Source organism: Denticeps clupeoides, chromosome 7 (assembly GCF_900700375.1).
Source record: "Denticeps clupeoides chromosome 7, fDenClu1.1, whole genome shotgun sequence".
NCBI lineage: Eukaryota > Metazoa > Chordata > Actinopteri > Clupeiformes > Denticipitidae > Denticeps > Denticeps clupeoides.
The window spans coordinates 23,752,095-23,775,486 of NC_041713.1; the positions used below are offsets into that span (position 1 = coordinate 23,752,095).

At 43.1% G+C, this 23,392-nt stretch overlaps 1 protein-coding gene across 17 annotated transcripts in view; it reads right to left on the reverse strand.

The window, feature by feature from the left end:
* Positions 1 to 22,237, reverse strand: part of LOC114793515 (pleckstrin homology domain-containing family A member 5-like) — a 93,049-nt gene extending 70,812 nt beyond the window's left edge. For 9 of the 17 annotated variants that reach the window (XM_028985364.1, XM_028985361.1, XM_028985368.1 and 6 more), the window contains exons 1-3: positions 21,942 to 22,084; positions 21,764 to 21,840; positions 20,712 to 20,769 (exon numbers count right to left, since the gene is read on the reverse strand). In XM_028985364.1, coding sequence (XP_028841197.1) covers positions 20,712 to 20,769; positions 21,764 to 21,840; positions 21,942 to 22,033 — 227 coding nt within the window. In that variant the 5' untranslated portion in view covers positions 22,034 to 22,084. Of the gene's footprint in view, positions 1 to 20,711; positions 20,770 to 21,763; positions 21,841 to 21,941 lie in introns of all 17 variants that reach the window. The other 8 variants (XR_003750256.1, XR_003750255.1, XR_003750254.1 and 5 more) reach the window with 3 other exon arrangements.
* Between the last annotated feature and the right edge of the window lie 1,155 nt (positions 22,238 to 23,392).

Here is a 23,392-nt window from a genome sequence, read left to right on the forward strand (position 1 = left end):
TGCCAGCCAGGCACGGAGCAGGTCGAGTCTGGGCTGCAGGCCAGGTCAGCCTCGCTCATTAAGACCATGCTTACGGCATTCAGCAGAACCACTGCTTCTGATTCACGTTCGTTTTTAACATCCAGGTTACAGACCATGGCCCACTGATTTGGATTCACATCTTTTCTGTTTTTATCATACCCCACTAGCACAATTGCCACCAATATTCTGGGTGGTCATGTAATAAAAGCATGTCATATCAACAGGGAATTTATGATGCCTGATGTGGTCAAGAATGAGAAAATGCCATCAAGAGTTGAATCAGTACAGTATCAGTAGTTACAGGGACAGTCTCCCTGGAGACCCTCAGGGTTCAGTATCTTGATCAGGGACACAATGGTAGTAAGTGGGGCTTGAACTTGGAGGACTTCTGGTTCATAGACGAGTGTCTAACCCACTAGGCTACCACCACTCTTCTATTCAGTAAAGGTTTCTTCACCCAAACATATTCACTTTACACCTGTGGGGCTCACTAAACTTTCTGATATATTTATTTTATCCAGAATATTGAGATTTTTTTGTTGAATATATTATGCAAATGCGATTTTTTGAATATCTTTCTGATATTAGTTTAATAATATGTTCCCATTCATGTTCTATATTCTAGCCAAGAATACAATCCTTGTAAAGTCCTTTAAATAAAGGGATCCTAAAATTGAAAAATGTTAATGAGCCCTGCAATGTCTGTCACTGTAGTTAAACACACTCAGGTTTGGAGAAAGTATTCCCTGTACTCTCTACAGATAAAGAAAATGTCATGTGTGGTGTTTAGTGCTGGCTGCCATCTGTTGGGTAAATGTGGCAAGATCTGAGAATGAGATTAATGAGGGCTTTGGCTTTGCTTTGTGTATGACATTCACGACCTGACGGTGGATTTTAGAAGCACGTTCCCACTATAATACCGCAACTAACATGCCATTATTCTGACTCCACCCAGGCTTAAAGACTCATCTTGTAATCCCTGCCCAGACACAAGCTGAATCTCTACACTAGAAAACTTTCATACTTTATGTAAGACTTCTATGAGCCTACACCTACACTTTAACGTTCAATATATTTTGTTTCGTGAATATGTATTAATTCTAAATATTATTTATATTCTTATTACCTTATGATGACCAAACAATGTCCACATACTGTAGTAACTGTTAAAGTGTAAAGCCTTTGAATAGAAATTTGTTCCCCACATTGTTACAATTAAAGGTCACACTGAAACCAATTCAAAGTTTGGCAGCACCTACTCATATAAGGTTCTTTTTATTTTTTACATTAGAACAAAACTGAAGACACAAAACCGGACTATGAAATAACACACATGAGGTTATGTAATAAAGAAAAAGTTGAACATTTGTGTTTCTCCAAAACAGGGAGCTTTTGCTGTGATGGCAGCACTTCACACTCTTGACTTCTCTCCACACCTTACATTAGACAATGGGGACAGTTTCCAACAGTCCTGAAGATTAATTCTGAACACTTTCTTATCATTCACTCATGTTAATGAGCATCTCATCAAGAGGTTTTTAATGATGACAATAGTAAACAAAGCAGCCATGAAAGTAAAAAGAGGAAAAAACTAACTTGTCAAACATAATTACATTTACTTATCCAGAGCGACTTACAATGAGTAGTGACAGGGACAGTCCCCCCCGGAGCAATTTTAGGGTTAAGTGTCTTGCTCAGGGACACAATGGTGGTAAGTGGGATTTGAACCTGGGTCTTCTAGTTCATAGGTGAGAGTGTTACCCACTAGGCTACTAACCCCCTAATTATAATTTTATACTAAATATATATATTAAATATGTTTATCGCATTGGCGTCTTCAAAAGTAGGTGCATCCAAAAGTTTTCAGTGCATTTCTACTCATTGAGTCTTAGCAAAGGTCATCTCAAACGTCTTCCATTTAAGGATTATGGAGGCCACTGTGCTCTTAAGAACCTTAATTACAGCAGATATTTTTTTGTAACCATGGCCAGTTCTGCGCCTTCCCACAATTCTGTCTCTGAGCTCTCCAGACAGTCCCTTTGACCTCAAGATTCTCATTTGCTCTGACATGCATTATGAGTTGTAAGGTCTTATATAGACAGGGGTGTAGCTTTCCTAATCAAGTTCAATCCGAAGAATCAAACACAGATGGACTCAAAAGAAGGTGTAGAACCATCTCAAGGACGACAGAACCCGGGTGTTACAGCGATATTTCATGTAGTATTTCAGTTTTTCTTTGTTAATAAACCTGCAAAAATGTCAACAATTCTGGCGGGTCGTCACTGCATTACTGTTGTTGCACATTTTCTCCACTTCTTGATGCCTGTCTTCAGTGTTCCATACCCTTCTGAACCCTTTTCCTGACTGATGCTCCCATCCACTCTGTTTACCATGGCTTTTGATGTAGCTGCCAGGAAAATCCTACTATGGCAACTGAACTTGACTTGGGGTCAGAGTCTCTATAATTGATGGCAGGCATGAAACGAAGACTGAATGCTGTAATTAAAGCCAAAGGTGCTTCAGCAAAGTATTGTTTAGGGGTGTGCACACTTATCAAAGCCATCACAGGTTGTGTGTCTTCCATAGAAGATCCAGAGAGGAATGCACTGCTGGTATTTAGCAGCTCTAAAGTAATGAAGACGTGTGCTGGAACTGACAACACAGTGTCTGCAATCCATAAGCATCTCATTCTCAAAGAGTAAATTAATGAGTTGCTTCTCATTTATACACAGAAATTAACAGTCCAAATCTATCCAGGATGCAGCATCTCCAAAACCCAGGTTGAGTTCAGTCCAGTAGAATGAAGCAGCTGAATCTTCTTAGTCTCCCATATCTGGCTATAAAAGAAGAGCAGTAACGTCCTCACCCAGCAAAAATAAGGCATCCTTGCCTTCATAATCTCGCTCTCTCTCTTCATCCTTCAATGCTCCTGTCCTCCTTAACAGGCTACAGTAAAGCTCACACATCTTCTGGGGCTCTCAAACAACAACAGCATAAAGGCTGGACAAAACAAATGCCAGAATTGACATTAGAAATGCTGTGGTTCTACTTCTGTCTGCCAGCAGAGGGCAGTGAAGCAAACCTCATAACTAAATCACTGAATGGCCAAAGTGAGAGAACGTGATCTGTATCTAAAAACAGCACAAGGTAACCCCTGTTACAATGTCAGCAGTCTCTGCTCCTCTCATAGCATCACAGATCATGAAGGAGCAATTTCTATTTTTGACTTTTGTTCAGAAAAGCTGCTGTGTCAAGCAGAATGATGCACAGATGTAGAGTTTGCCTCAACACACAAGTCCATACAATTTGCTACTTTATCCAATGCAGATATAGAGCAAACACACACACACACACACACACATACTAGAGGGTGGGAAAATCTATTATGAAAGAAGAAAAAGTCTGTCCTCCCACAGAGAATTTATCAGAGCGATAAAAGCTTTTAGGCCGCTGTTAGTGGGTGGGTGTGTCTCCTCTCTTCCGACACTAACCGACTGTCCTGCTGCAGCAGTTCAGTCCATCACTCCCATCCACATTCTAAGTTAGGTCTGGTACAGCTTTAAAGCTCATTTCACTGCCACAGCAGGCATCTGTCACTCAGTGTGTGTGTTCTGAGTGAGTGTTTGCACACATGTGTGTATATAAGGCCCATCTTATTTGAGGTAACATAGACTCTCTATAAGATTAGCAATTACAGACCTTCCCCATTTGGCTACACATTTTTAATTATATGGTGCATACTTGAGTAATTACATTTTAGTAGATCTGATGTCAGATGATTTGATGTTTTTTAAACTTTTTAAAAACAATTTTTCAGAATCAAATTCTGGTTGAACATTTTCTGGCTCTTATTTTACGGCCCCATTTATTTAATGGGTTTTCTCCCATGCAAAAGTATGTTTCGGGTGTGACACTTCATTTTCACTCCATTCATGCTCACTTCATGATCCATGGTGAATTTCAACTGATGATGCCATATTTCCTTGGCTGAAAAATTATAATCAGTTAAACTGAAGAAACCAGGCATATTTTAAATGTTTATGTGGAATTAAATTTATGAACAATATAAAAGAATCCATAATCTGGCCTGGGGAACCACAATGGCTTTCACCACTGAATGTCCCTGTCCAACATGAGGAAGAAACGTACAGCTGAAATATTGTTTAACAATGTGCCAGCCACATTAGATTGCAGTGTTTGTTGGTCTAAGCACCTGTCAATGCCGTGAAAACACGCCCCCAGAAACCTATTGTGGGGTTTTAGAGGAAGTTTTAAATAGAGCCCTTTATCTTTTGTAAAAGGTGCATTTTTACTGGTGCGGACCTTTTCTTTGCCAGTGAATTGGTTTTACAAAACTGGAAATACAAAACGCACACAGTCAGCTCACAGAACTGAGTTATACAGGGCAAAGTGGCCCACTGTGTAGGTCAGCTTTTTCCCTGCAGATTGGGTTGGAATGCAAGGTTTGATTCTGTCATGTCAGCTTATTGTAAATGTCTGAAGGAATTTATGACTACAGACCGGTCATGTTTTGCATGACACTCACCAAACACACTGGTTCACATCTGAACAAGCTAGCATTTTCTCCTTCTGCATCTGAGAAGATGGCCTTTCTTCTCCTCCTACGCTGAGCTGTGTCCTGAATCAGCTGACGCTCAGAGAAAGACTGACCTTGTGGGAGGTGGGGGTGTCTTGTGACACTGTGGTTGCTCTGGAGAAACTCTGACCAAACATACCCACAGAGATGTGAAAACCTAGACAGGGAACCTTGTTGGTCTTCACAAAGATAATATAAAGACTTGCTTTTAGTTATGGAAGTTCTGAATAACTGCATCTGTATAACTCTTGTGTCACCTGGCTTCCTGGTTTTAATGAGACATGGTCCAGAAGGCCTGGTGTCATATTTCCAACACACAGCAAAGAGGAACTTTCTCCTTTCTTCTGGCCTATGCAGACCTGTGATGTCTGGGCATACTGGTCCCTCAGTGCTCATCGGGACCCGGCCTGCCCTGTGATCTCTACTGTCCCCAGGTGTGACAGGACTGACATGCCAGCCACTGTCACATGTTGTCTGTCTCTCTGTTTCCAAGCTGCTTGGTCTTATATTCGACTGGAATAAGAAAGTGTGCAGAAGCAGTTTTTCTGAGGAAGAGAGAGAGTGTGTGTTTTTAGTCATAAAAGGACAGAGGTGACTGTGATAGTGACAATAGTGGGTGGGGTGCCAGCACTCCAGCTCAATCAGAAAGAGTCTAGCAGCGGCTGGGTCTTGAGTATGTACGTGGGTGTGTGTGTCATCGACACACAAGCTGAGAAGGAGCCTGGAGGAGAAGCAGAAGGAGGTCTTTCTTGAAGAGGAGGAGGAAGCGAGCCTCATAAAACAACAGCGGCACAAGGTGCAGAGCAGAAGGGACATGGCCAACTCCACAAATACAAGCAGCTCCCATAATAACAAACGCCCTACACATCATGGATACGAGAGGCATGGTCATTTGGGGATTCCAGGATGTATATTTAGTGATTAAAAGAGACCCATGCCCAAGTCCTGTCACCCTGACCAGGACTCTCTCACACCAGTGATTCACACAGGGCTGGGCTCTCTCACTCCAGGCACTCCTCCACTGGCCTTCCACTCACCCCATACAGCCCTGAAGCTGGCTCTGTGGAGTAATCAATATGCAAACTGGACCACAAAAGCAAGAAGGCAGATAAACCATCTGCCATGAAGAAACTTAGAGACTGCAGAGAGAGCTGCATACATTCCACAAGACACATTTTGGAAAGAACCAAGAAAACATTGAAGTGTTTGAGACTTGTCCTTATCCCTGGACACGGCTGTCAACAAGGTGGAGACATGTTGTGTCACAGTGCAGAGCAGGTCCCTACAAGCAGCAGCTCCACCAGTAATGACGGGAACAAGTCAGCGGGACCGGAGCGTGGCTGAGGACGGGTGCGGCCGACAGGTACTTCTGGTTCTCCAGGGAGATTTCCCAGGAAAAAACAGACGGTGAAGAATGTGGAGAGAGAGAGAGAAAGAGCCAGGTATGGCTGTGTGGTGAGTCAGGACCAGACCCATCAGAGAACATTTAGGCCACTACTTTGGAGCTGGCACTTGGCACTAATCACAGGGCTTTTTTCACAAGTGTGTGGTAAGATGGTGTCTTTTTCTTGTTCCATCCAAGTAAATCCTTAGTAAACAAGCTCCATGCTTTGCACCAGCTCAAGAGTTTCATTTCATTTCTTCTTTCTTTACATTCCTGTTTTATTAAATGCTTCTTTTCCATTCAACATGAGAGAAGACAGAGTGAATCAGGCCATTTCATAGCTAGCTGGAGATCCACAGGGTGGATGACAAAATCACATGGAATATGCACACACACACACAAACACACACACACACTCGACATCAGGGCAGATGAGCTGTGAGGTAAACGTGAACATTCAGCAGTCATGACTGCGCCGAGGTCATTAGCACATGAGTGTGTGCACACAAACTGTAGACACATGCCTGCACACAAACTGCAAAACTGCAATAGAGCAGTTGGGTTGCCTGCTAACAGAGATAAGGCTGCAGTAAACACAAGCCATCTCCATCAATTTAGAACATTCGAAAGAACAAATCTAATCTGCAACTCTATCCGTCCTCTTCAGCTGGTCCAAAATGACTATTATACAAAGTTATGAACACGCCTCGCCTCTGTTATGAAACCTGCACTCCTGCCTTCAGAGTGATAAGTGGACCTGCTCCTTCCTCTCTCTGCTCTAATTAAACTTCTCATCCTCTCAGAGCTGCTCGTTTGGAGCCTCCTCTCATCTAAAAAAGCAAGACATGCATCCACACTTTTCAGTTCTGGCTCCTCATTGGATGAACAAACTTCCTGTTACCATCACAACAGCCAAGTCCCTTCCTATCTACTGGACTAAGTACTCATAACTTCTCCCTTATGGTTTTTATCCTCACTATACTTTTAATAGGGTTTATGATGGTATGTAAAATAGCTGATAAAAGCAGATGTTTATGTCTAGCTGCACAGGTATGAAGATCAGATATGGACTACAAAGCACTGATGTATGTTGCTCTAAGAGTGTCTGCTAAATGTAAAACAAAGGCAGCAGACTGAAGAACTCCTTCTCCTCGCTGCTTCTGTAGAAGCCTGCCTGGTCCACCTCCAACAAAACCGATTAGAGGCAAATGCAGTATTCCATCACGAACACACATACACACACTCACCAAAAATATTTATTGAACTCAATAAATGCACACAGATGATGAATTTATCATACAGCCAAACCTACAATTGTTCAGTGTGTCCATTAAACCAAAGTTTACTATGTATTACTATGTATTATTACACAACATAGTATGATTTCATTCATTTTACACTCGTCTATGAACCAGAAGACCATAAAGTCCCCGGTTCAAAGACAGGAAATTCTCAATCCATGACTTTAATGAAGACCCCCAATTTATCTCCAGGCTTTAACTTCTTGTTTGTGAGCAGAAGGCAGCAACAGGGTGCCAAAAGGCCAACAAATGGCCGAGTTCTGTTTGAATGAGGCAGAAACATCAAAGGACATCTGAATGGTCTGCGGAAAGTGCCGGGTATATAAGAGTTTCTTTTCAAGGCTTCTGTCTCTTCTTTTCCTCCTCCCTCAGGGGCTCGTCCCCCCTCATACGCTAGGGTTCTCACCCAGCTTCTCTCTCCCCCGTTTCTCCAGAAGGGGAACATCCCTCTCTGGAGTTTGGCTCCCTGCTCTCCCGCTCTTTTCTGTAACATTGGTACAATTTTTACATGCAATATTTCAATTTAATCTACCTGTGTAAATAAATAAATTAGAAACTGTTCTTTCCTGTAACTTTTGTGCCTCTGTATGTCCAGGTAACATCAGATGAGTTCAAATACATTGCTAATAATTAATGGAGTCAGATTAACAAGGTCAGTGCAAGTCTCTGATGCCCTCCCTTCATCACTGGATTTCCATTGTTCCTGTCCATGCATTTTAATACAAATTGTGTCCCTGAGCAAGACACTTTACCCTGAGTGTAAAGTGTCTGGATAAAAACAATAATAATAATTTATATATATAATAGAGGTGGTAATAGATTAATTTTCTTAATAGTTAAATTAGTTAAATAGTTAAATCTCACAGTAATAGTTAAATCTCACTGTAATCTTAAAAAAAAAAGATTAATCTAGAGTAAGCAAAAGTAATCTAGATTAATATAGAGTAAACACAATTAATCTAGATTAATTTAGATTAATCTAGATTAAAATGGCTCATTTGAATTCTGCCAAAGGCATTCAGAATATGTGTGCTACTCAAATAATGACTAAAAGTAAGTCTTTGAGAACGGGTTTCTCAAGCCAGGTGGTGCATTAGACCAGGGGCTCATCTCCTGTTTCCAAAATGCATCACAAACTGCTCGAGAAAGCTGTTCTACTATGATAATTGGTGATGAGAATAAATTATGTTCAATAAGATGTACTTGTGTTTAAAAACTGTTTATTCAGTTAAATAGCTGCATCCATGTTACCACGTCACGTTTGATGCGGTAATTTCACAGTTCGAAGACTCGCCCCCTACAGTGCAATTCGGCTAGGTATACATCCGCGCTAAAATATCATAGTGTAGCGGTTCTTCTGCATTGTGTAATTTTTTGATTTTGTTTCTTGAACCACAAATGATGAGCTGACACCCAAGAGATTTTCTGTGCAAAGTGTATTCTGTACAAAAAGCAAGGTCGCATCAGAACATCGCGTCTTTCTTAACCTCTCTCTACAATATACAGTATTAAAAGAACATAAAAAAAAATATTCACAAAATAACACACATGCAAAATATTCCTAATAGTGTCCAGTAAGGGTGACTATTTAAAATTGATCTTAAATATGAAGAGAATCTTAGCCCTTGTGATGTCCAAAGCTCAGTCACCTGTCCCATAATGTAATGTCTGTGTCATCTGTTTTATATTTACATATGAGTGTGAGGCTGGACATTCAGATCATGGATTGATTAAAAGTATTGATTACCCATAGATTTAAGAACTGCCATTCCCCAATATGTCCTCTGAAACAGTATGCACTTTGCATTCGAAAGATTTTTTTTATGAATTTTTGTATGCACGCGCGCACCCACACCCACACACACACACACACACACACACACACACAAAGTGTTTACTGTTTATGTTAAAGCAGCGTCAGTTGGGCAGCAGCTGCCACCTGCCACCTGTGGACCAGCTTGTCTGGAAGAGGAGGAAGGGGACGGTCCTGCCACTCTGCATTTTCCTTCTAATCATGTTCCCAAAACACTTGAAACAGGAATGGTCAATGGTGATCTGTTCTGCCTGTATTACCCATGTCACCGGTTTTTAGGGTCATGTCCCCATTTCTGTTTTTAGTGTTCATTTCAGTTCAAATGTTTTTGTTCCACTTGCACCTGGGTCCTCCATTCCCTCCATGCTTACACAATAAAACATAATACCCGTACAACCACCAGAAACGTACCAGAAATGGTCTATCCATTATATGTGTCAGATTCAATATTTATTCAAATATGAAGCAGAAATTAGGTTAAAAGGTTAAATGTTCTGAAAAAAAATGTATCCACTTTGTTAGGAAATCAAAAATATAATTTTTTTTCAAGAGTTGAACAAAACTGTTTTATATGTCATGAACCGACTTTGAACCATCGATGAATATTACCTCACCCTGAGGCAAGGTTGGTCACTTAAATCTAATCTAGATTTAGCTGTGTGTTCGTGTTATTCTCCGTCATCGGGTAAAGGTAACAATGTGGCTGGGTTAAATGTGGTGCATCGTTCGATAGTGAGATGTGGCTGTGACAGCAACGTGGCCATGCAGGAGAGGTGCCTTGCAGGTGATAAAAAGATCATATTGGTTTGCAGTAGTAAAGCAGCCACTGCATGTGGGACCTTAAGGGTCAATGGGTGGAATAAAACTATTCCGGCACTTGCTTCTACTGCCATCGACGCCGCTATCACCGCCCTCACACAGTGTGGCAATGCGCGGGCTACATTATCTAATTTGGATGAAAAATAAGCTATCGGCATCAGGTTGTCTCCATGTTGTCGGACAGAAGTCATATATGCTAGTAAAAGAGCTCAACTTCTTCGTGTCATTCTTCTCTGGTTTATAAGTGTTGGAACGGCGTACAACTCTAACAGTATGGTACTCTGTTGTTTTGTATAAAGTTGCCCTGTCAATGTGCTGTATGTCCTGTCTTATGTGATGTATGCTCAATGTTCTCCCCAGCACCGAACCATGACAATTCAAAATATTCTTTTGAAGTATACATTATCATTAAGCAGGTCCTATAGAGGTGGCAGGACAATGACGTTTGATCACTATGCAAAATCAGGACATTGACCCCTGACGAACAAGATCTAATCAGATCATCCACGAGTTAACCTGTGAACAAAATTCGAACAAATGTTCCTGACATATATTCACACGTAAATTATATCTTGTGGTCTTCTATGTAAACAATAATACCAACAATTATATCTCTAATCCAATCAAACCAGCATCTAGTGAAGGTTGTAGTTTGAAAATGAACGAAGTGTCATGTTAAAGTGCCAAAGTGTCACAATTAAGATGGAATTACATAAAAAAAAAAAAGCCAAATGATATTCTAATGTGATAATGTTGTGCTTTCGTGTGCGCTGTTTAGGCTGGATTGCTGCAGGTTGAAGCCTGAACAGATCTGGGCAGCAAGGGTTGCCTGATCATGAAGACGTCAGTCTGCCCTCCCTCATCACACCGGCATAGAATCTTTTTTGTATCAGTCTCATAGACACTTTGTTATTTAGAACCTTTTATACACAGTCTGCGTTCATTTCGGACCTGTTTGTGCATGTTTTTAGAAAGCAGAAAGAACCACTGGAAATCATGGGGGCAGTGTAGCAAATGGATAATCTTCTAAGACTATGACCTTAGATTGAAGTCTGTTTTATATCTCACAAGATCTTCAATGCTTATGAAGTAAAACATTTTTCATAAGCTCCTCCAAGTTAAATACTTGAACTACATGATAACTCATGCATCCAGAACAGCATACCACTGATCATCTAGATCACGATCCATTCATTCCAAACTAAATGAAACGAGGAAAAACAAAATTTCTCCTGGCTTCTTTTCTGTTAAAGACTAAATATAAGTGTCAACAAATTATTTGCTGCACAGCGACAACTGGATAGCAGCCGTCCAGAGAAACTTTTCCTGTGAAAGAGCATGAACAGCCCAATAGGGCAGATAAAAACGCCCTGGTTCCATCACCAGTCTAGTTCTACAGTACAGCAGGGTACAATGCAAAATTCCTGGATAGGGACATAGAGAAGGAAAAACCGGCGGTACTCGTGTATCTGGTAAAGCACCTTGCATATTCATGAGGAAGTAAGGTGTGTGAGACCTGTCAATCATTGCCACGAGCTCCTCCCATTTTCAACCCCGTCTATAAAAACATTGTTAAAGATCATGTTCTTTGTGGTTCTTTCATGTTCTTTTCATGTTTTTTGTGGTTCTTTCAATGTAGTAAATGACTCTGCCAAACTTTACCACCCCTTCCAGCTCACGAGGTTGCAGGTTGTACTCTGTTAATATCTAGCAGGCATAAATATAAAGGCAAAAACAAGAAAGAAAGAAAGAATAATTTAGTAGCTAATTTTAGCACCCGAGGAGTCTGCAACCATCTTACGAGGGTGTCACAACGGCGAGCTAATGGGGGAAGGAAGCGCAGAGGTGGGACATTTTTTTTTTTTAGAGGGTAGAACGTAAATTAGCCCGCAGGCGTGTGGCGGTTGCCAGAACTCAAAAAGCTATGCAAGTTGCCAGGTCATGATCACATCCAAATCACATGCTGAGTTCACTAGAATGTCGCCGCTCCCGAAGGGGTGGAGTTACCGTCTTTTATAGGCTTCAATCCTGACAGAGGGACACAGATGTCTCTACCAATGTCTGGTCTTCAGGGCTGATATCACCTGCCCTGTAAACATTACCCACAGGTATGTCACCTCTTCCTGCTTGTCTCGACAGCTTCAACTCCAATCACTTTCCACAGAACAGCCTCCAGCACATTAATAACTACACCAAAATCTCCAAACTGGAAGCTTCCCACCCCACCTTCCAATACAACAGCAATTCCTCCATCATCAGAGCTGTCACTCTCCTGCAGCTCTAATGACAGCCGCCTGCTTGACATTGATCGAATTGAGGATTTGATGGGGCATAAGGGCATTTTAATTAGTTATAGGGCTGGGTGACATCGGTTTGAATATTGGGAGGTGAGGTTATAGAGTTAGTTTTGCAGTCTATGAATTTATCATTATGCCAGCCACATGATAAATGATATTCATAATCTAAAAAACTCCTGGTTACATGTCATAATTTATTTTTCTCTACAAAATTTTAATTTAGAACATGAAATCAATCAAGCCAAAATAAAATACAAATAATCTGAACTTGCATTGTTCCAGAAGTAATTTTTGATGCAATGTGGTTGTAACCAGCAGAGAGGGATGTGATATGAATGGTTGATGATCAAACACACAATCAGAATCTTTCCTGGGAGGTGGTCAATCCACATCCACAGAGCTGCTGACTTCCCCATTTAACATGTTCCAGCTGAGACCTCAACAACCAAGGACTCTTTCCTTGTTATGGGAGATGATCTGAAGGATCAGCATCATGCAGTGTTGAGATCCCCAGATTACTCAGAAATCGAGTACCCACCTTCCTCCAGAACTGTCCTGGACCCCAACTGCTCCACAAGCATCAAAGGAATGAAGAAATCATTTGGAGGCAGTATCAGCCCTTACTGAAGCAGCAGGGATTCTGGCCTCTTTCCTCCTATTCCAGACTGGGCATGCAGGCTGGATCTGCCCGGGTTGCAAAAACGTGACGGCTTAAAAGCAGAGTGGTGCAACCGGAGTTAAAGGTGCTGCCAGACGGGAAGCAGTGATTTTTCCCATATTTGGAAGATTTTTTTAGTCCACAGCTAGGCTTAATCCACATCCAGGGTGTGGTTCCATTTATCAGCATGTTCAGCTCAGCTCCACCCAAACAATCGGCACATTGTCTGAATGATGCTCAGCTGTTCACATGGGACAAAATATCCAAGAATGAGCCAATGAGAAGGAACTTGTGATGGATTCACAGCGATGAGCCCAGGTCAGTGCGGTCACATGGGCCATGATGAATTAGACATTTACATTTACAGCATTTATCTATCCAAAGCGTCTTACAATTAGTAGTTACAGGGACAGTCCCCTGGAGACACTCAGGGTTAAGTGTCTTGCTCAGGGACACAATGGCAGTAAGTGGGGTTTGAACCTGGGTCTTCTGGTTCAAAGGTGAGTGTATTACCCACTAGGCTACTACGTAGTGAACCAGGATGAATCAGGATGGGTCTTTCTTTCAATCTTCCTTTCCCTCCTACACACTTCAGATGACAAGAGCATAGAGGGAAGCTTAAGGTGGAGTCCCCAAAAATCTTCACAGCACATTTGCTGATAGTGGTTCACATCTAGCCAAGGGGAACCAGAGCGCAACTCAGCTTCCGGGTAGCTTCGTTACACAGTGACAAAGTGACGTCATGGGAATCTGCCACATGGATGGAACTGCATATACACACACTCTGTTTCAGCACGCCAGATGGCCGAGACCCCACTGAGACATAGGGCAGAAGGGCTGGATTCAGTGGAAACAGGGAGGGGCAGATTTACCCCATGTGACTCACTGGGGATGTGAACTGTTCTGTCACGTAATCATGCCAGAGAGTAGTTTTATGAGCCATAAAACTCTGAATAGATGAATTGCAGCACAGCAACAATGTGCTACTGATAACCAACATGTTTTAGAAGAATTAGACTTTTTTTTTTGTTGCAGTGAACGTGTGAGGAGACGGTGGAAATTCCAGTAGGAATGTAACCCACTGTCTGTAGCAGTGATTTTTCTTGGTAAATGTCACATATGTCCATATGCTTATGGCGCTGTGTGATTTGTGTACATATGTGTTTGTATGTCTTAAATGTCTTATGTCTTAACATGAACGTCATTTTGCTAACAGCGTGAAATTGAACTACAACTCTCCCTTTCTTCGAGTCTGTATGCATGAATAGTAATGCACGTCATGCCTCTCGGCAGAATGCTGGTAGTGAAAGCAGCCACCACATTTACATTTCTGCCCTTATCCAGAGAGCCTTATTATCAGTAGTTACAAGGACAGTTCCCCTGGAGTCACTCAGGGTTAAGTGTCTTGCTCAGGGACGTGATGGTAGTAAGAAGGGTTTGAACCTTTGAATCTCTTAGATTTGAGTGGTTGCCTAATCCTGCCCAGGTAGATGATCCTTGTTGCTGCAGAAGGGACAAAAGGGTCCACCTAGGCCTGGAGAAACAAGGTACACTGGCTTTACTGTCTGAGGGACTTGATTTGAACCCACAGGGTTGGAGGGAACAGTTACTCTGGGGTCTCAGTGATCCATAGAGAACGGGAAAGAACACAAAGTACACACACAAACAACAGACTCACATTACAGACTCACTTACATTTACAGCCCTCAGTAAAAATGGTGGCAACCGGCAGCAATGTAAACATTAAGTACAGAGTAAAAAATCCACACTCCTGAGGACAGGAGGACCCTCCTCTCCACTTTCACTCATTAAACTAAAACGCCTGCTAGAAAGTAAAACAGAGCAAAGAACTGGTTCTTGTAGGTGAGTACCTGGAATCCACTATCAATACTGCAGTCAAACACACAGTAAGTGAGGATATTCACTGTACTAGATTTCAAATATTAAGAATCATCACTAGACTGCATTCAAACGCAGCTGTTTTGCATCTTCTTACTGTAATCTCAGAAACTCCTGGAAAAATTCCACAAGTGGGCATCAGAGTACCACAGTCTGAGAAACAAGGCAGTCAAATTCTCCACTCAGGTTTCATTTTCATTCAGATCTTCAGCCACCAACAATTTCAGAGTTGACAACGCATGTCCACATAGATCACCCTCATTAAAGCCTCATTAAAACCTGGAATGAAGAACATGCCTCCTTCCATCTGTCCCTGACTTAATGAGAACTTTGCTGACTCCTTGACTAATGGAGCCCTACTTGGTTTGTCTTACAATGGCACATGGAATTATACTGTACAAGTGTGCTTGTTATGATAATTTTAACAGATGAGCTGATGGGACACTGACATCCCAAGATCAAACTTTACCAAACTCAGTGACGACTGTAGCACTGTGTGGCAGTTAAAAGCAGACAAAGGCAAATACAGACCATTCAGCCATAAACACGTGTTGGTGTGTAACATCATGAATTATTCAGCAGCAGACGTGATGCAGCAGTAATGAAGATTTGGCGCAGGCTAGACAAATGTTTAGCCTTCTGAACGGGCCGCGCTTACATAAGTGGGCTTGTGCAGTTCCACACCACTCCTGAAACAGATGGAGGAAGTGATGTCATCCTCGAGGGGTTCGGGTAAATATCTGCACTCATCATCATTCTGACTTCACGAAATCGGGATCTTTTCTGTAGAGTTAAAAAATAACGTGAGCCCGTTTGTAATCAAATGGCACTGACCTTCGCTGACTCCGCCCCCAATAAAAAGAGTACAATCATTCGATGTCCTACATTGATGAGCTGCCTTGTCTGTTTTACAGTAATAAAACTAATAACTGGCAACTGAAACTGAAATGGCATGAGGAACAATTAAAACCCCACATTGCTGGTGATTTATTTGCTGGTCATTCTGGAACATCTTGGTACCTTGAAACCTGGTCATTTCCCTGGATCCATGCCGGAAGTAACAGAAATGGAGAAAAAGGCATACAAGGTAAAAAGGCATATTAACATCAGCCCCATTTCCTGCCAGGCTGCACTTCCCAGCCTGAACAAGGTCTTAACTCGGCCAGTCCTGTTATTCCGGCCTCTTCCTGAAACTGGCCACCCTCTGCATTTTCATTAATGGCCCGAGAATTCACTCACAATTTTTTTTTTTTTACATAATTTAGTAATTAAGAACAACCACATGGCTACACAACAAATTAGGTCGTACGTCATAGTCGTAATAACCTCCGTACTCCCGGTGGGTCAAAATGTTTGACAGCCATCATACACACCAACCACTTCATCTCCAAATGGGCATAATGGTAAAATTTTGCTTTGTAAAACTAGCCAAATACAACAAAGCTACAGCTAGTGCCAATACATTCATATGAAATATTATGTAAAATCGAACTGTTTTGTAACCCTTAATGCAGCCCTTATTGTGTTTTAATATAATGTTTTGGGGGAGTTCACTTTGTGACCGCTAATACAAATTCAAGAACAAACACAAACACACACACACACACACACACACACACACACACACACACACACACACACACACTGTTACCCAGACTCTCACCTTCCCTTTCCCACATTCTATTTAGTAGGATTGAGATTGAGTCTGCAGAAGAATGATTTGACTCGAAGATTGCCAGCCGTGTTGAGTTTTGGCACCAAATGACTTTTCTCTGTTTGCAGGCGAACCTGCACATCTGTAAATGCTATGCACACACACACACACACACACACACACACACACACACACACACACACACACACAGTTATTAACAAAGTAATAGCCAGCAATACTTTATCATCACTCACACAGGCGGCCACGCCCAATAACGCAGTAGTTACTGGGTGTGGGGAGGTGACACGGTTATTTCTGGCTGCAGTCGTCCCTACAAGCAGCTGCTTGAAGCGTGTGCACTAAATGGATAAAATGCACTCATGCCACGTGATTTACGATTCCTGCCGAAAAGACGTTTGCTGACTCAGCTGAACTCTAGAGGTGGATATCGACTATTTCTGCATAATGTCTTCTACGTCTATATTATCTAATTATGTGAGAGCTACCTCTGCAAAAGACTTTTTACCAGAGCTACACAAGATGTGACTTTCAACCTAGTGTCGTGTGCATCACAGCACTGCAGAATTCATCAATTACATTTATAACAGTGCATTCATATTATTCCAAATAACTGGACTTTTTGGTCATCAAAATGTACATTTATTGATATGGAACTAACAGAGCAGAATCATATGACCAAGCCAAGCCTACAATGCACTATATTGTGGCAGTCGGATGACAGGTATATTCTGCGGCACCCCACCGCCATGTAAAGGCTCGTGCCAGTGCTGCCAGTTGCAGACGGGGGGAATAAATCAGCCGCGGTTGCAGCCAGCCGGCCTCCTGCCATTGATCCGTGTGTCTGGGCGGTAGGAGCGGAGCGCGGCGCTCGATAAGTGATTAGTGGAACGCTCCTGCGCCGCGGCTCCGGGCCATAATGAAGCCAGCAGACAGAGATATCTGGATTATCCTGTTAGCGCTGCCACAGAACGCATTAGTCAGATCCACCTGGACAGGTAGTCACATTTCGGAAAAACACATTTTTAACATTTTCTACTTATTATCAACCAGCCCCGTTATCCACTGGTGTTCAGCACCAGACTGATCTAGTGTGAAAATGGCCAAGATCAGCCAGGTCAGCATGTAAATGAATGTGGTATAACCTACATCCATCCTTCCATCCATTTCTACAGTCCCAGTCACCAACAGGCCTCCAGAAGCCATCAGTCCATCACTCCCACTCTCAATCTTAAAAACCTTAACAACTTCCTTAGCAATTTCCTTCGGGATTAATAAAGTTTTATGATTCTGAACTCCAAACCCACTTGAACACTGCAAAATGTGTGACAGCACACGGATCAATTCAATTATGTAATAGTGCAGTGGTTTCAGTGATTCTGGGCTTATTTGTATCGTCAGCGCTGTGTTGCTGATTGTGAGCAGTGTTATAAATGTATGAACATAGTCGGGTCGTTTTGTCTTGTGATCGTGGCTCTCTGGACGTGATAAGGCTCTCTGGATAAGGGCAGATCGCTGTGATCGTGTTAGGTGCGTTAATCTCCCCTGTTTGTTATAGTCGTGCAAATGCATCCATTCTTCAACCATGTCCCCTGTGACAATGTGACAGCAGCAAGGGACCAGGGCAAAATCTGTTTGTGTGTGTGTGTGTGTGTGTGCCCAAAAGATTAGTTTTTGGTTACTGGGGTTGAGATTAAGGGTAGGACCGGGTTTTGGATTCCTTACATAGGAAACCCCACTGGGCCAGAACCGACACACCCAGTCCAGGGCTATTCAGAGACACCACACACCGACAGAATCTGAGTGATGAACGCTCCAGAAAGAGGGTTTTAATCTAATGTCCAAATTCCCACTCTGTATCTGGCACAGAAAAATAAATGCAGTCATCAATAAGCACCCATTTGTCCCACCTTGTATTGGGAAAGGAAGTAAGAGGACATCACTTTAACCTGCAGTCAGCAGTGCTCTGAGACGGTATGGGCCTTTTAGGGGAAGTGACCCGTAAATGCGGGGTGTCAGCAAGCTGGTCAGGCAGGGGTAACAGGGTGTGAGCGATTCGATTAGCATCCACGCTGGCTTTGACTCATACAGACTCACGCACCACAAACAAATCACAAGCCCCGCCCCCTGCCAGCGGCGTGGTAGAGAATGCAGAGTCAGCACTGACGTGAATCGGCCATAAAGGTGCAGGCAGCAACTCGGAGCCCAACTGTTCCTCCCTCACGGTCGCGTGGACTAAGGCTAAAACAAAATCTTTTTCATCAAAATGCTCTGTGTCGCAGGCAGAAAAAGCAGGCGTGGTTAACACCATAACCGTCCTCCACCATCCCACCACGTAATGCATTTTAGAATTATACCTCATTATTTCAGCAGGTCTATATTTCTACACTGCCGACAACAAGCAGCGTTCACCTGGCAGTTTCTCCAGCAGACCGCCTTCCTATAATAAACTCATAATAACTGCTAGAATCAAACTTTCCTTTGAGCGGCGCTTCGGTGCTTTGTTTCTATTGGAATGACATTGTGAAGAGGTCAAAGGTCAACAATATTCAGTGCCTCCCATAGAAGTCGCAAATCCCATAGAAAGCGACAGGATTTGGAGTGCAGCACCACGCTGGACACATTTGGTCAGCCAATCATTCACAGCGACTAGAAAACTTCACTTCGACTCAACATAAATCCTTCATTAATGGTTGGACATTCAATGGGTACTGAGGGTCTGGAGAGAAAAGCAGGTTCTACGGACTCATGGAGCACCATCTGACCAGGACCAGCACCACTTTTACACAGTCTCACTGACCTCCTACTGTTGTCATGGTTTGTTCAGTGAACATGTGTCTGACGAACTAATTAGCAGGATAGCAGTCCAAGGACCCGCCCCCTCTTTCTTCCCTTCCCAGGAGGAGGAGGAGCAAAGAATCGATTCCTTCCCTGGCCTGGCTGCATGTCACTCGAATTTGGAGAGGCTAGAGCGGTCTGCAGGATTATTCTGCTACAGATGGACCCTTATTAAGAGTCTCCATCCTTCGATAAAGAGCCTGTCGTCTTTTCCTTTATCTTTCCCGTCACCACCGGCTGGCCTGCCACTTGGTGTCCTGAACAACCTCGTCTGGCAACATGCCATCTGCTGCTCTTGTAATATAAGCCGGAAAATGACAAAAAAAAAAAAAAAACAGAAAAAGAGAGTGGATCATTCCTTGCTGAAGTGAGCCCTGAGGTGGGTGCCCTGAGCCCATCAAGTGGGTGGGGTTGGGATTATGGGCTTGGGTGGCGTAACTGTGGCAGGGGGCAGTGGGTGCGGAACAGAGCGGACTGGCTGTGCCCTGGGTGTGACAGTCACTTCAGGGTTGAGCTGTTAGTACAGACTCACCAGGGTCCCAATCGAAGTGAAACTCTTGTTGCCGTGACATCACAGCTGATCCCAGTTGCCTGGATACATTAGTATATCTGAATATTTTACTTCACAGACTGTTCCATCAATGATTGCAAAAAAAATCATACTTATACATTGTGACAAATACCATTGCCATACACAGTTAAATAAATCAACATATATCTATACTGTTGTGCATCTTTGTGCCATGATACTTTTTTAAATGACCTGCTTCCCATAATTACAGCTCTGAATATACAAACAATGCTGGGTTCATAGCCAGATCAATACCCTTGTTGCATTATATTGGTTCACATTCATAAAAAAAAAGAAAAAAAACACAGCTGGGATTAAAAGGCTGATAATTAAACCACAATGTGTGAGAGCTGTCAATCATCCATATAGGCCCCTCCCCTTTTACATTTAAGTGATCTTCCCATTTTAAATATCATCAAGTGTGTGCTCCAGGATTGGCTTCCTCCTCGCCCAACAGATAGATAGTTGGCAATGTTCAGGCCAGGAGGGAAAGAGAAAGTGGTGGGAATATGTTTGCAGGGTTGGGCGGGGTAACTGCGGAAGTGGAAGTGGCACCCACTCTCAACCCGAAGGGCTCGGCCTCAACTGCCCATGAAGCAGCGCAGAGTCGTCGTACTGAGCGCTAATAATTAACCCCGGCTGATAAAGCTGGCAAATAAAAGAGTAAAGGTTCTTGTGGGTAGACGCCACCTCACACCTCAAATCCCTGAATGACTTCGTTTCCTCATTGTCTGCACCACATCTGAGGCTAAAAAGCACCCTCTCCAGAGCCACAGCAGAGACGTCCACAATCACTATTAATGACCAGTCACAGCCACCTAGACAACAACCACACACTCACTTGATGAAGCAGCGGGCTCCTTCAAACGTGAAGCCCTCCTCCCATCCGGTCGGTAAATCTGGTTCGCAGGGAAAGAATCAGTCAGAGAATACAGTGGACATTTACCATCAAACAGGAGTGTTGAAGATGAAGTGATTGCTTTTGACATTTGTTAAATTGTTATATATTGTTATTGTGTGTAGTCCGTTGTGTTTAACTGTTATACGCCTTTTAAATTGCCCCTCGCGGACAAATACATTTCCTTGAATTGAACTGAACACATCACCTTAGTGAGCAGTGGGCAGCCATGAAAGGCGCCCAAGGGGACCTCAGTGGCACCTTGGTGGCTTGGGACTCAAACCCACAACCTTCCAGTTATGAGTCTGCTTCCAAAACTGCTAGTCCACCACTGGTTCATAGTTTTGATCTGTGTCTGATAGATACTTAGCCACACTGAAAAACTTATATTTAATTTAAAAAATCCTAATAATTCAGCATTGCTGTAATGTGAATAAACCAATCAAACCTGCTGTCAGTAAATTACAGAAAAGTAAAAAGCAGAAATTTGACATCTTAGATTTTTTTCAGCGTTCAACTGTCAAATTAAGACTGAGATTTGCTGAGATCTTATTTTTTTTTTCTGTTTAGCTGCATGCACACAGCATTTTGTAACCCGGTCTGGGTCCTAAGTAACCTGGTCAGTGTATAAATGGCAGCATGGCAGGAGAAAGCGTCCTCCCTGCATGGACCTCTGGATGTTGACCAGTGGAACAAGCTGCACTTCAGATCGGAGGTTACGTGCCTGGCGTGAACCGATCGCGCTGCTCTGGGGGAAATGAAGTGCGGAGGTCCCCCCGATTCTCACGATCACTGCTGCCACGCGCATTATGTTTAGAAGTGACGTCTGCCCACCGGCCACCAAGCGTGGCCGCAACGTGACGCGAATAGTGTAGGTCGCGTTACGTCATTTGTCGTCGCTGCGCTGCGCTGCGACGCGCGCATTTCGGCGTGTAAACGTGATTTCGCAGCCTGCTGGTACTGCGCGTGTGCGTGACGTGAAAAGTTGCGCTCACCTGGAGTTTTGCGGTGCCCGGTGACGACCGCTTCCCCGCTGGCCGGGTGCAGCCAGGTTGTGCTCTTCGCTTCTTCACTGAGGAGAAACGGGAGAGCAGAAGAGCAATTTTAACAACGAAAAAAAGAAACGAAACGGAGCGAGAAGAGAAGAGAAGAGAAGAGAAGGGAGACACGTACTTGATAAAGAAAACCCGTCCGTCCCGAGACACCCCGAAACTCCAGGCTGAGGGGAGGCAGGACACCCAGTCCGGGTCCAGATCCGCCGCCATGTCTGGCTGCGCGCGGACTGATCTGCGAGCTCCCGCGCGCTACGCGCGTACGCGGAAACCCTGGCAACGGCGGCGCGCGACCGAGAGGCGCGGGGGCGCGCAGGATTTCAGATGTTTCAGCGGTGGCCTGGCGGGTAAGGAAGCGGGCCCGTACTCGGAAGGTCGTCGGTTCGAGTGAGGTCCCCTCGATCAAAGCACCACGCACTGCTGCTGCTCACCAAGGGTGATGGTTAAATACAGAGGACACGTTTCGTTCTGTCACCGTGTGCTGTGCTGCAGTGTTTCACTTTCATTTTTACTTCACTTAATTACATAACCATTTACTGAATGGATTGCAAGATCATAAAATGAATGTAGTTTCATTTCACAATGACATGAGTAGTGGTCATGAACTACATCAGCCAGCTAACTCACCACATCAGATCGCCAGACCTAACACAACCATTCTGTGACTTGTGTCCATGAGGAACATATTGGACATGTCCCAGTTCGAGGTCCGCATCCTTCCAAAGCTCGGTTTGAAGGTTGATCGCATCACAGCAGTGCAATGATGCTGTCTGAATTGGACAGGGAAATCTTATTCTACATTCACTGGGCCCGGGTGACAGCTGGTGTTGTAAATAGCAAACTATCCTTAAGCTACACCATCATTTTTAACAATGCTCCACTGCACACTGCCAAGGACACAGTCTGCGAAGGCAAACATCTCCCCAACCGCCATTTGAGAAAAACCTCCAGGATGCTAAAGCTGCAATTAAGTAAAAGTCACTGTATAATGAGTAAATGTACTTTGTATTTTTGCATGAGAAACCCTGGTTTATTAAATGTTGCCCACTCCTACCTTCCTCTGGGTGGAAGTGTACAAATCACAGCAAAATCATTAAATGCAAACTTCTTTGTACTTTTCCAGTGCCTTTAGCAAGTATTGGAATGGCTCAGATAAGGAGGGCAAATGAAATGAAACAGAATCGCCAACAATTCACTTGTGTAAGAGCATTCTTATCCTGGCTGTTTGACCTAGAGATCTGGGACTATTGTGCTGCATGTGTTGCAGAGTGTCGATAATGTTTATAATAATAATAATGGTTTTACAACTGAATTCTGGCACACACAACCCCTATTGTAATCAAACACAACACATACATTCACCGACATATACAGGCTGTGCACGGACACGCTCTGGTCATCGCCATGCTGATATGAATGTAAAATTCATTTTTTTATTATAGTTATAAAAATAGCAATTACAGTAATAATTTTCATTTATTTATTTTGTTAATTAATTGCCATTATCTAATGCTGTCCCAACTTGCTTTTTCATTGCCCTACATTTTGCCGTACATGCATCTCTAAAAACAC